Source organism: Rhopalosiphum padi, chromosome 3, assembly GCF_020882245.1.
Source record: "Rhopalosiphum padi isolate XX-2018 chromosome 3, ASM2088224v1, whole genome shotgun sequence".
NCBI lineage: Eukaryota > Metazoa > Arthropoda > Insecta > Hemiptera > Aphididae > Rhopalosiphum > Rhopalosiphum padi.
Window position 1 is genome coordinate 61301385 of NC_083599.1, and position 12974 is coordinate 61314358.

General features: G+C 25.4%; 1 protein-coding gene across 1 annotated transcript; it reads right to left on the bottom strand.

Moving 5' to 3' along the window:
- Positions 1 to 702: 702 nt before the first annotated feature.
- LOC132925283 (zinc finger MYM-type protein 1-like) lies at positions 703 to 4081 on the bottom strand. Its single transcript, XM_060989691.1, has 4 exons — positions 3741 to 4081; positions 3558 to 3626; positions 3292 to 3378; positions 703 to 2933 (listed from the first exon to the last, which is right to left on the bottom strand). The coding sequence occupies exons 1-4, from the start codon at positions 3922 to 3924 to the stop codon at positions 703 to 705; spliced, it is 2571 nt and encodes an 856-aa protein (XP_060845674.1). The 5' UTR covers positions 3925 to 4081.
- Positions 4082 to 12974: the final 8893 nt, after the last annotated feature.

A 12974-nucleotide genomic window follows, 5' to 3' on the forward strand; every position in this document is an offset into this window, starting at 1 on the left:
TTTTGTTGGATTTGAATGTAAAATAAGTGTTTATAAAGAATACACTTGTACAATAACTTAAACTTGCTGTTTTTTTAATAGACTGTGACATAATCGTACCTCAAAAATAATACTGATTTGAACATAAAAATATCGAATCATTATTGAATAAAAGTACCGTAAAGCATATGATAAAACTAGACGATTTAAATTACAATACTTTGGATTATGGTTTAATGAAAACCTAATTATGAAAAAAACGCAGAAATAATAAAAAAAGATTTTTAAAACTGAGGCATATTTTAAGAATGAAAATTAAAAGATCATTTTGATTACCAATACTATATTCATATCATAGGCGTGCGCAGACTCCGGTTTCAGGGGCAGCAAGAGATTAATTCGGCCCATTCTTCAAATTCATTATTAAACCCAGCCCATAGTTTTACTATTCTTGCTATTGGGTATCAAAATTAAAGTTGCATTGTTTTTTTTGGATAAACAGTTGTACAGTAAGGTACTAAGCCACTTAAGGTGTAACTTTTCCACAAGCCTATAGTTAATAATATTATTTATAATATGATAAAATAAACAAACATTAATAATAATATAAAGTATATATTTAAAAAATAATAATTAAAGTAATAACATATGGTTGTAAAGAAAACAATAAAACCTCTTATTAATTTATATATATTTATATAAATATACATTTTTTTCACAAACTTATAATACTAATCTACGCTCTATAGGTAATAAATTTTTAAATTCATCAATTACACTCTCAATATTTACAGAAGAAGTTAATTCTTGTTCAACAAATAGAAACAATAATGCATTTAGTCTATCTTGTGTCATGGTAGATCTAAGTTTGCTTTTAACAATGGTAAGTTTAGAAAAACTCCTCTCGCAACCACAACTCGTGACGGGGATAATAACAAACATTTTTAAACACAGAAAAAAATTATTAAAAATATTTGATCGATCACATTTGTTTAACCAATCAAGCCACTTATAAACAGAACCAGAGCAAGTACCTTTAGGAGTATCTTCTAATTGTTTCAAAAGGGTTATCTCAGAAATTAATGATTCTTTAGAAATATGGAAATATTTATTCAATAGGTCAAATTCTGTGTTATAATTTTCCATTTTAATATCCAAATTCACAAGATTACCTATTATATTTATTATGTCTAATGTTTCTTGCTTAAATCTTAAGTCCAGTCCATTTATTAATGTATCTAAAGTTGTATTGTAAACATTCACTCTCATTTCATCAAACTTAGTTTTAAAAATATGCTGTGTTTGGGTAGCATTATCAATTTTTTTAGATATTTTCCTATTTTTAATAGGAGGTATAATAATATTATGATTAATACAAACATTTTCTGTATTTTTAAAAATTAATTCAAATTCATCATATGAATCTCTGATTGAAATTAGTGAAGACTTAAGAGATTGAATATGTTTAACTGCAGATAAAAGATCTAACTTTGGAGTTTGTAATGAAGAACTCACTTTTAAAACTAGTTGTAAAATAGGTTGCATCATATTCATACAAAAAATAAAATTGAATGATTTGATTTGACTTTTAAGTCCTAAGCCCTTCATTTTTACATCTGGCAGCAAACTCTTTTTTGTTATTTCGTCTAACGCTTTTAATAATGCTCTATAGTTATGTTTAATAGCATTTACTGCCTCTGAGCGACATGCCCACCTTGTTGTTGAGCATGACTTTAACGTTTGAAGATTAGACCCATGTTCTTTAGCTATATTTTCAAAAATAGCATGTCGAGTAGGGCTGCCTTCAATGAAAGAGTATAAAAATTGAACAGATCCTAAAAAGTTAAATACTACTTGATTTTTGTTACTTGTATTACTTGTGATTGAATCAATTAATGACAAATTTAAGCAGTGTGCATAGCAATGTACATACAAAATGTTTGCATTCATCTCTTTGAATTTTCTTTGTACCCCACCTATATTACCAGACATTGTAGAGGCCCCATCAAAACACACAGCAATTATTGATGACCAACCTATACCAAATTTGGAATGTATAATATTACTTATAGCTGTGAATATAGATTCAGCATTAACAGAAACTAACCGTACTAAATCGAGAAAAGTTTCAACAGGTCTATTCATTTGATCATCAAAATATCGTATAACGATTGAAAGTTGCTCATGATGACCAACATCACTAGTTTCATCGGCTAAGATTGAAACATATACATTTTGTAAATCTGCTTTTACTTTTTTAATAAGAACATTATGTATGGAACTAATTAGGTCGTTTTGGATTCTATTACTGGTATATTTTGCATTTTTTGGGCCATTTTCAAAGTGTTCTTTCAAAACTATTTCATATTTAGCAAAAGTATTAACTATTTCTTTGAATAAACCCTTTTGATTACTTTTTTCTCCTTCATCATGACCTCTAAAAGGCCTTCCTCCTTTAACAAGACACAAAGTTATATCTATCAAACGCTTCATAATTTTTCTATTGTGCAAACGATCACTTTCACATTTGGAAATATATTCTTTTCTACTTATATCTATTTGTTGATCAATAGAAGTAGTATTTAAGTAATCAGCCATTGCTTGGGTACTAAAAATATGGGATTTAGTAATTTGATGTTTATTAAAACGATTAATACCTCTATACCAACTACAGAAACCAGTTTTAGAAAATGCATCATCTAATTGACTGCTGTTTAAATTATTACCCTTAAAGATCCTACATGGAAAACAAAATGCTAGGTCTTTAGATGGACTATATTCTAACCATACATATTTTTCAAACCAGGATTTTTGAAACGATCTTTCTGATGTTCCTTGCATTGTTTTTGGATAAGATTCCATGATTGGGCGGTATGGACCAGCTCTTATTCGATTTCTGAGTTCAAGACGATTCACTGGAAGTTGGTTTATCGGATCATTATTATGTACAGGTACTAAAATACATAATCAGTTTATTATTGCATAATAGTTTATAATAATATAAATAATATAAAAAAAGGATAAATTATGTTATATGAAATAATTTAATGCCATTTTCGTCGATTTTATCAATTATATCTAATAAAAATAATAAAATGCAGTAATTTCTAAATTTCTAATAAAAAAATAAAAATTGATTTTACTTTTTACATTTAAAAGTTAAGTATAGGAGGTACATAGTACATACTACCTAACAATGTAAGTGTTGTTGTCACATTTTAGAAATTAAATTTAACAATTATTTGATCAAGACTATTTTTTAATATTTACTTAATTAATAATTTGTTAATATTTATTATTTTAATAACTTACCAATACTATCATTGGATACACTTGAATCAATTTTATCTGCCATAATAAGATTTGTTACATTGGACATAGTTTTCAGTGATGTATCAACTAATTGGAAAATTATTTAAATACAGTAATGTAACTGTAAGGATATGGAACAAGTACTTAATTACAATTTTATTAAATTTAACAATAATTTGATTAGGTATGAATTTAACTATTTAAGACCATTTTATAAAGCTTACCTACTTAACTAATAATTTGTTAATATTATATTCATAACTTACCAAACATATCATTTGATAAACTTGAATAGATTTTTTCGACTGTAACAAGATCTTTTATTTCATTTAAAACTAAAACCATAAAATATAAATAAATAAAAATATTTAATTATACTATGATAGAGTTAAATACTTATAATAAAACTATTGACCTATAATTTTAATAAGTCAGTGGATAAAACTTACCGATTCTATCATTGGATTGCCCAACAGCATTGGTGTCAGATTTCAATGTACTTGGCGTATTTGAAAGTTTTGAATTTTTTGAAAACATGTCCTTTAACTTATAACATTTATCGCTCGCATTCAAAAGCAACAATCTTTTCTTTTCACGGGCTTTTTCAGCTCCGCCCTTTCGTTTACCGGACATGACACAACAGTAATGTTACAACTTACTAGTTACTACTATTATAGTCTTATAATAATGTAGGACAATTGTAGGTATTGAGCAATGAGCACGTCGCACGTCGAAAAATATTAAGATGTGCGAGTGCAACTCCAATAGTCCAATTACGTAATTGCTAATCGCTATTTAATATCGTCTATCATTAATGTTGTGGCGGGCCAGCATTGTCATGGCATATTAGTGTACGATATTACGATAACGTTAAAAACCAAGTTTATTTTTAGATTTGTTGACCATAAAATATGATAATAATATTTACGATTAAAAATCATGGCTATTTCTTTTTATAGTAGACAGGTCTATTAGTTTTATACTGATAAATTCTATATCATAAAATATTCATATCTATACTTGACCAAAAAAAAAAAAAAATCATTTGTGGAAATATAATTTTACCAAGGCCCATTATTTAATATTTGCCGGCCCCAGTAGCCCCAAATAAAGTCCAGGGGCAGCATATGCTGCCTCTGCTGCCCCCGTGCGCACGCCTATGATTCATATTTTTCACAAATTTCAATTGATACACTACTATTAATTTACTATCAATTACATTTTATATTCATTACAAGTACATTGCATAAAATCATTATTATTATCAGAATCTTCAAGTCCATGTTCAATGTGGGATGTTGAAACTTTCCCAAATTCCGAAAATGTTAATAAATGTCTCAGCATGCCTTGTGTGATCTACTATTATACTGCCATCTAAAAAAAAAAAAGTCATTTAAATATGTATAATAATTGGAGAAATTATAATAATGATGATTGATGAGCAAAAAAAGATAAGATAATAAAAATCTACCAGAGTGTTGTGTTGAATTTTAATGAAAAAAAAATATATAAAAAAAATATACTTGTACAATAACTTAAACTTGCTGATTTTTAATATGAAAAAAATATAAATTTGTAATATTTGTATTAATTTTTATGTAAAACCATGCTTCCTACTGTTTATGAAGTATCAGCTTCAATGCAATACATGAATGTTAATAATGGTAAATAAGAATCATTTTTACAATCTAGTAGTAAAGGTTTTAAGACACTAACATGAGAATTGAGTGTTTTATAAGCAGCTAAAAATATGAATTTGTTATATTTGTATAAATTATTATGTAAAAGCATGCTTCATAGTGTTTATGCAGTGTCATCTTAAATGATATATATGAATGTTAATTATGGTAATTAAGTATCATTTTTACAATCTAGTAGTAAAGGTTTTAAGACACTAACATGAGAATTGAGTGTTTTATAAGCAGCTAAAAATATGAATTTGTTATATTTGTATAAATTATTATGTAAAAGCATGCTTCATAGTGTTTATGCAGTGTCATCTTAAATGAAATATATGAATGTTTATAATGGTAAATAAGAATTATTTGCTTAATATAATGATCAGGGTTTTTTGAAACTAATTTTATGTTATACTACTATTAATTGACTATAGATTACATTCTATATTCATTTCACATACATTGCATAAAACCATTATTATTATCAGAATCTTCTAGTCCATTGTTTAATGTAAGATGTTGATACTTTCCCAAGTTGTAGGAATGTGAATTTCCGTCTCGGCATGCATCAAGTGATCTGCTGTACTACCATCTGAAAAATTGTAGTCGGTTAAATATGTATAATAGTTGTAGGATAAAATGTCACTAATACATTCCATAATTAAAACGAAAATCTTTATATTACAACTAGTACCGGAATACACTGAGCAATTCAGAAATGGAAATAGTCAAAGAAAAACCAACACACAAACTTCATTCTTATTACAACATTTGTGAAAGCAGTTTGCAGTTGAAACTTAAATACTAATACACATGTAAAACTGCAAATAGATATGAAATATAAATATATAACAGATGATAAGATATAATAGTTTTGATAAGACAAAAAAGATCGTACATATCTACTATAATGTTTTGTTGGATTTGAATGTAAAATAAGTGTTTATAAAGAATACACTTGTACAATAACTTAAACTTGCTGTTTTTTTAATAGACTGTGACATAATCGTACCTCAAAAATAATACTGATTTGAACATAAAAATATCGAATCATTATTGAATAAAAGTACCGTAAAGCATATGATAAAACTAGACGATTTAAATTACAATACTTTGGATTATGGTTTAATGAAAACCTAATTATGAAAAAAACGCAGAAATAATAAAAAAAGATTTTTAAAACTGAGGCATATTTTAAGAATGAAAATTAAAAGCTCATTTTGATTACCAATACTATATTCATATTTTTCACAAATTTCAATTGATACACTACTATTAATTTACTATCAATTACATTTTATATTCATTACAAGTACATTGCATAAAATCATTATTATTATCAGAATCTTCAAGTCCATGTTCAATGTGGGATGTTGAAACTTTCCCAAATTCCGAAAATGTTAATAAATGTCTCAGCATGCCTTGTGTGATCTACTATTATACTGCCATCTAAAAAAAAAAAAGTCATTTAAATATGTATAATGGTTGGAGAAATTATAATAATGATGATTGATGAGCAAAAAAAGATAAGATAATAAAAATCTACCAGAGTGTTGTGTTGAATTTTAATGAAAAAAAAATATATAAAAAAAATATACTTGTACAATAACTTAAACTTGCTGATTTTTAATATGAAAAAAATATAAATTTGTAATATTTGTATTAATTTTTATGTAAAACCATGCTTCCTACTGTTTATGAAGTATCAGCTTCAATGAAATATATGAATATTAATAATGAATAAATAAGAATCATTTTTACAATCTAGTATTAAAGGTTTTAAGACACTAACATGAGAATTGAGTGTTTTATAAGCAGCAAAAAATATGTATTTGTAATATTTGTATAAATAATAATGAAAGAGCATGCTTCATAGTGTATATGCAGTGTCAGCCTCAATGAAATATATGAATGTTAATAATGGTAAATAAGAAGCATTTTTACAATCTAGTAGTAAAGGTTTTAAGACACTAACATGAGAATTGAATGTTTTATAAGCAGCTAAAAATATGAATTTGTAATATTTGTATAAATTATTATGTAAAAGCATGCTTCATAGTGTTTATGCAGTGTCAGCCTCAATGAAATATATGAATGTTAATAATGGTAAATAAGAAGCATTTTTACAATCTAGTAGTAAAGGTTTTAAGACACTAACATGAGAATTGAATGTTTTATAAGCAGCTAAAAATATGAATTTGTAATATTTGTATAAATTATTATGTAAATGCATGCTTCATAGTGTTTATGCAGTGTCATCTTAAATGATATATATGAATGTTAATTATGGTAATTAAGTATCATTTTTACAAACTAGTAGTAAAGGTTTTAAGACACTAACATGAGAATTGAGTGTTTTATAAGCAGCTAAAAATATGAATTTGTTATATTTGTATAAATTATTATGTAAAAGCATGCTTCATAGTGTTTATGCAGTGTCATCTTAAATGATATATATGAATGTTAATTATGGTAATTAAGTATCATTTTAAAATCTAGTAGTAAAGGTTTTAAGACACTAACATGAGAATTGAGTGTTTTATAAGCAGCTAAAAATATGAATTTGTTATATTTGTATAAATTATTATGTAAAAGCATGCTTCATAGTGTTTATGCAGTGTCATCTTAAATGATATATATGAATGTTAATTATGGTAATTAAGTATCATTTTTACAATCTAGTAGTAAAGGTTTTAAGACACTAACATGAGAATTGAGTGTTTTATAAGCAGCTAAAAATATGAATTTGTTATATTTGTATAAATTATTATGTAAAAGCATGCTTCATAGTGTTTATGCAGTGCCATCTTAAATGAAATATATGAATGTTTATAATGGTAAATAAGAATTATTTGCTGAATATAATGATCAGGGTTTTTTGAAACTAATTTTATGTTATACTACTATTAATTGACTATAGATTACATTCTATATTCATTTCACATACATTGCATAAAACCATTATTATTATCAGAATCTTCTAGTCCATTGTTTAATGTAAGATGTTGATACTTTCCCAAGTTGTAGGAATGTGAATTTCCGTCTCGGCATGCATCAAGTGATCTGCTGTACTACCATCTGAAAAATTGTAGTCGGTTAAATATGTATAATAGTTGTAGGATAAAATGTCACTAATACATTCCATAATTAAAACGAAAATCTTTATATTACAACTAGTACCGGAATACACTGAGCAATTCAGAAATGGAAATAGTCAAAGAAAAACTAACACACAAACTTCATTCTTATTACAACATTTGTGAAAGCAGTTTGCAGTTGAAACTTAAATACTAATACACATGTAAAACTGCAAATAGATATGAAATATAAATATATAACAGATGATAAGATATAATAGTTTTGATAAGACAAAAAAGATCGTACATATCTACTATAATGTTTTGTTGGATTTGAATGTAAAATAAGTGTTTATAAAGAATACACTTGTACAATAACTTAAACTTGCTGTTTTTTTAATAGACTGTGACATAATCGTACCTCAAAAATAATACTGATTTGAACATAAAAATATCGAATCATTATTGAATAAAAGTACCGTAAAGCATATGATAAAACTAGACGATTTAAATTACAATACTTTGGATTATGGTTTAATGAAAACCTAATTATGAAAAAAACGCAGAAATAATAAAAAAAGATTTTTAAAACTGAGGCATATTTTAAGAATGAAAATTAAAAGCTCATTTTGATTACCAATACTATATTCATATTTTTCACAAATTTCAATTGATACACTACTATTAATTTACTATCAATTACATTTTATATTCATTACAAGTACATTGCATAAAATCATTATTATTATCAGAATCTTCAAGTCCATGTTCAATGTGGGATGTTGAAACTTTCCCAAATTCCGAAAATGTTAATAAATGTCTCAGCATGCCTTGTGTGATCTACTATTATACTGCCATCTAAAAAAAAAAAAGTCATTTAAATATGTATAATGGTTGGAGAAATTATAATAATGATGATTGATGAGCAAAAAAAGATAAGATAATAAAAATCTACCAGAGTGTTGTGTTGAATTTTAATGAAAAAAAAATATATAAAAAAAATATACTTGTACAATAACTTAAACTTGCTGATTTTTAATATGAAAAAAATATAAATTTGTAATATTTGTATTAATTTTTATGTAAAACCATGCTTCCTACTGTTTATGAAGTATCAGCTTCAATGAAATATATGAATATTAATAATGAATAAATAAGAATCATTTTTACAATCTAGTATTAAAGGTTTTAAGACACTAACATGAGAATTGAGTGTTTTATAAGCAGCAAAAAATATGAATTTGTAATATTTGTATAAATAATAATGAAAGAGCATGCTTCATAGTGTATATGCAGTGTCAGCCTCAATGAAATATATGAATGTTAATAATGGTAAATAAGAAGCATTTTTACAATCTAGTAGTAAAGGTTTTAAGACACTAACATGAGAATTGAATGTTTTATAAGCAGCTAAAAATATGAATTTGTAATATTTGTATAAATTATTATGTAAATGCATGCTTCATAGTGTTTATGCAGTGTCATCTTAAATGATATATATGAATGTTAATTATGGTAATTAAGTATCATTTTTACAATCTAGTAGTAAAGGTTTTAAGACACTAACATGAGAATTGAGTGTTTTATAAGCAGCTAAAAATATGAATTTGTTATATTTGTATAAATTATTATGTAAAAGCATGCTTCATAGTGTTTATGCAGTGTCATCTTAAATGATATATATGAATGTTAATTATGGTAATTAAGTATCATTTTTACAATCTAGTAGTAAAGGTTTTAAGACACTAACATGAGAATTGAGTGTTTTATAAGCAGCTAAAAATATGAATTTGTTATATTTGTATAAATTATTATGTAAATGCATGCTTCATAGTGTTTATGCAGTGTCATCTTAAATGATATATATGAATGTTAATTATGGTAATTAAGTATCATTTTTACAATCTAGTAGTAAAGGTTTTAAGACACTAACATGAGAATTGAGTGTTTTATAAGCAGCTAAAAATATGAATTTGTTATATTTGTATAAATTATTATGTAAAAGCATGCTTCATAGTGTTTATGCAGTGTCATCTTAAATGATATATATGAATGTTAATTATGGTAATTAAGTATCATTTTTACAATCTAGTAGTAAAGGTTTTAAGACACTAACATGAGAATTGAGTGTTTTATAAGCAGCTAAAAATATGAATTTGTTATATTTGTATAAATTATTATGTAAAAGCATGCTTCATAGTGTTTATGCAGTGTCATCTTAAATGAAATATATGAATGTTTATAATGGTAAATAAGAATTATTTGCTTAATATAATGATCAGGGTTTTTTGAAACTAATTTTATGTTATACTACTATTAATTGACTATCGATTACATTCTATATTCATTTCACATACATTGCATAAAACCATTATTATTATCAGAATCTTCTAGTCCATTGTTTAATGTAAGATGTTGATACTTTCCCAAGTTGTAGGAATGTGAATTTCCATCTCGGCATGCATCAAGTGATCTGCTGTACTACCATCTGAAAAATTGTAGTCGGTTAAATATGTATAATAGTTGTAGGATAAAATGTCACTAATACATTCCATAATTAAAACGAAAATCTTTATATTACAACTAGTACCGGAATACACTGAGCAATTCAGAAATGGAAATAGTCAAAGAAAAACTAACACACAAACTTCATTCTTATTACAACATTTGTGAAAGCAGTTTGCAGTTGAAACTTAAATACTAATACACATGTAAAACTGCAAATAGATATGAAATATAAATATATAACAGATGATAAGATATAATAGTTTTGATAAGACAAAAAAGATCGTACATATCTACTATAATGTTTTGTTGGATTTGAATGTAAAATAAGTGTTTATAAAGAATACACTTGTACAATAACTTAAACTTGCTGTTTTTTTAATAGACTGTGACATAATCGTACCTCAAAAATAATACTGATTTGAACATAAAAATATCGAATCATTAATGAATAAAAGTACCGTAAAGCATATGATAAAACTAGACGATTTAAATTACAATACTTTGGATTATGGTTTAATGAAAACCTAATTATGAAAAAAACGCAGAAATAATAAAAAAAGATTTTTAAAACTGAGGCATATTTTAAGAATGAAAATTAAAAGCTCAATTTGATTACCAATACTATATTCATATTTTTCACAAATTTCAATTGATACACTACTATTAATTTACTATCAATTACATTTTATATTCATTACAAGTACATTGCATAAAATCATTATTATTATCAGAATCTTCAAGTCCATGTTCAATGTGGGATGTTGAAACTTTCCCAAATTCCGAAAATGTTAATAAATGTCTCAGCATGCCTTGTGTGATCTACTATTATACTGCCATCTAAAAAAAAAAAAGTCATTTAAATATGTATAATGGTTGGAGAAATTATAATAATGATGATTGATGAGCAAAAAAAGATAAGATAATAAAAATCTACCAGAGTGTTGTGTTGAATTTTAATGAAAAAAAAATATATAAAAAAAATATACTTGTACAATAACTTAAACTTGCTGATTTTTAATATGAAAAAAATATAAATTTTTAATATTTGTATTAATTTTTATGTAAAACCATGCTTCCTACTGTTTATGAAGTATCAGCTTCAATGAAATATATGAATATTAATAATGAATAAATAAGAATCATTTTTACAATCTAGCATTAAAGGTTTTAAGACACTAACATGAGAATTGAGTGTTTTATAAGCAGCTAAAAATATGAATTTGTAATATTTGTATAAATAATAATGAAAGAGCATGCTTCATAGTGTTTATGCAGTGTCATCTTAAATGATATATATGAATGTTAATTATGGTAATTAAGTATCATTTTTACAATCTAGTAGTAAAGGTTTTAAGACACTAACATGAGAATTGAGTGTTTTATAAGCAGCTAAAAATATGAATTTGTTATATTTGTATAAATTATTATGTAAAAGCATGCTTCATAGTGTTTATGCAGTGTCATCTTAAATGAAATATATGAATGTTTATAATGGTAAATAAGAATTATTTGCTTAATATAATGATCAGGGTTTTTTGAAACTAATTTTATGTTATACTACTATTAATTGACTATAGATTACATTCTATATTCATTTCACATACATTGCATAAAACCATTATTATTATCAGAATCTTCTAGTCCATTGTTTAATGTAAGATGTTGATACTTTCCCAAGTTGTAGGAATGTGAATTTCCGTCTCGGCATGCATCAAGTGATCTGCTGTACTACCATCTGAAAAATTGTAGTCGGTTAAATATGTATAATAGTTGTAGGATAAAATGTCACTAATACATTCCATAATTAAAACGAAAATCTTTATATTACAACTAGTACCGGAATACACTGAGCAATTCAGAAATGGAAATAGTCAAAGAAAAACTAACACACAAACTTCATTCTTATTACAACATTTGTGAAAGCAGTTTGCAGTTGAAACTTAAATACTAATACACATGTAAAACTGCAAATAGATATGAAATATAAATATATAACAGATGATAAGATATAATAGTTTTGATAAGACAAAAAAGATCGTACATATCTACTATAATGTTTTGTTGGATTTGAATGTAAAATAAGTGTTTATAAAGAATACACTTGTACAATAACTTAAACTTGCTGTTTTTTTAATAGACTGTGACATAATCGTACCTCAAAAATAATACTGATTTGAACATAAAAATATCGAATCATTAATGAATAAAAGTACCGTAAAGCATATGATAAAACTAGACGATTTAAATTACAATACTTTGGATTATGGTTTAATGAAAACCTAATTATGAAAAAAACGCAGAAATAATAAAAAAAGATTTTTAAAACTGAGGCATATTTTAAGAATGAAAATTAAAAGCTCAATTTGATTACCAATACTATATTCATATTTTTCACAAATTTCAATTGATACACTACTAT

Coding starts and splice junctions, on each gene's coding strand:
- LOC132925283 (XM_060989691.1), bottom strand. CDS start 3,924: ATGTCCGGTAAACGAAAGGGCGGAGCTGAAAAAGCCCGTGAAAAGAAA. Junction 3,627..3,740: donor GCAATCCAATGATAGAATCG/GTAAGTTTTATC, acceptor TTATGGTTTTAG/TTTTAAATGAAATAAAAGAT. Junction 3,379..3,557: donor TTTATCAAATGATATGTTTG/GTAAGTTATGAA, acceptor TTTTCCAATTAG/TTGATACATCACTGAAAACT.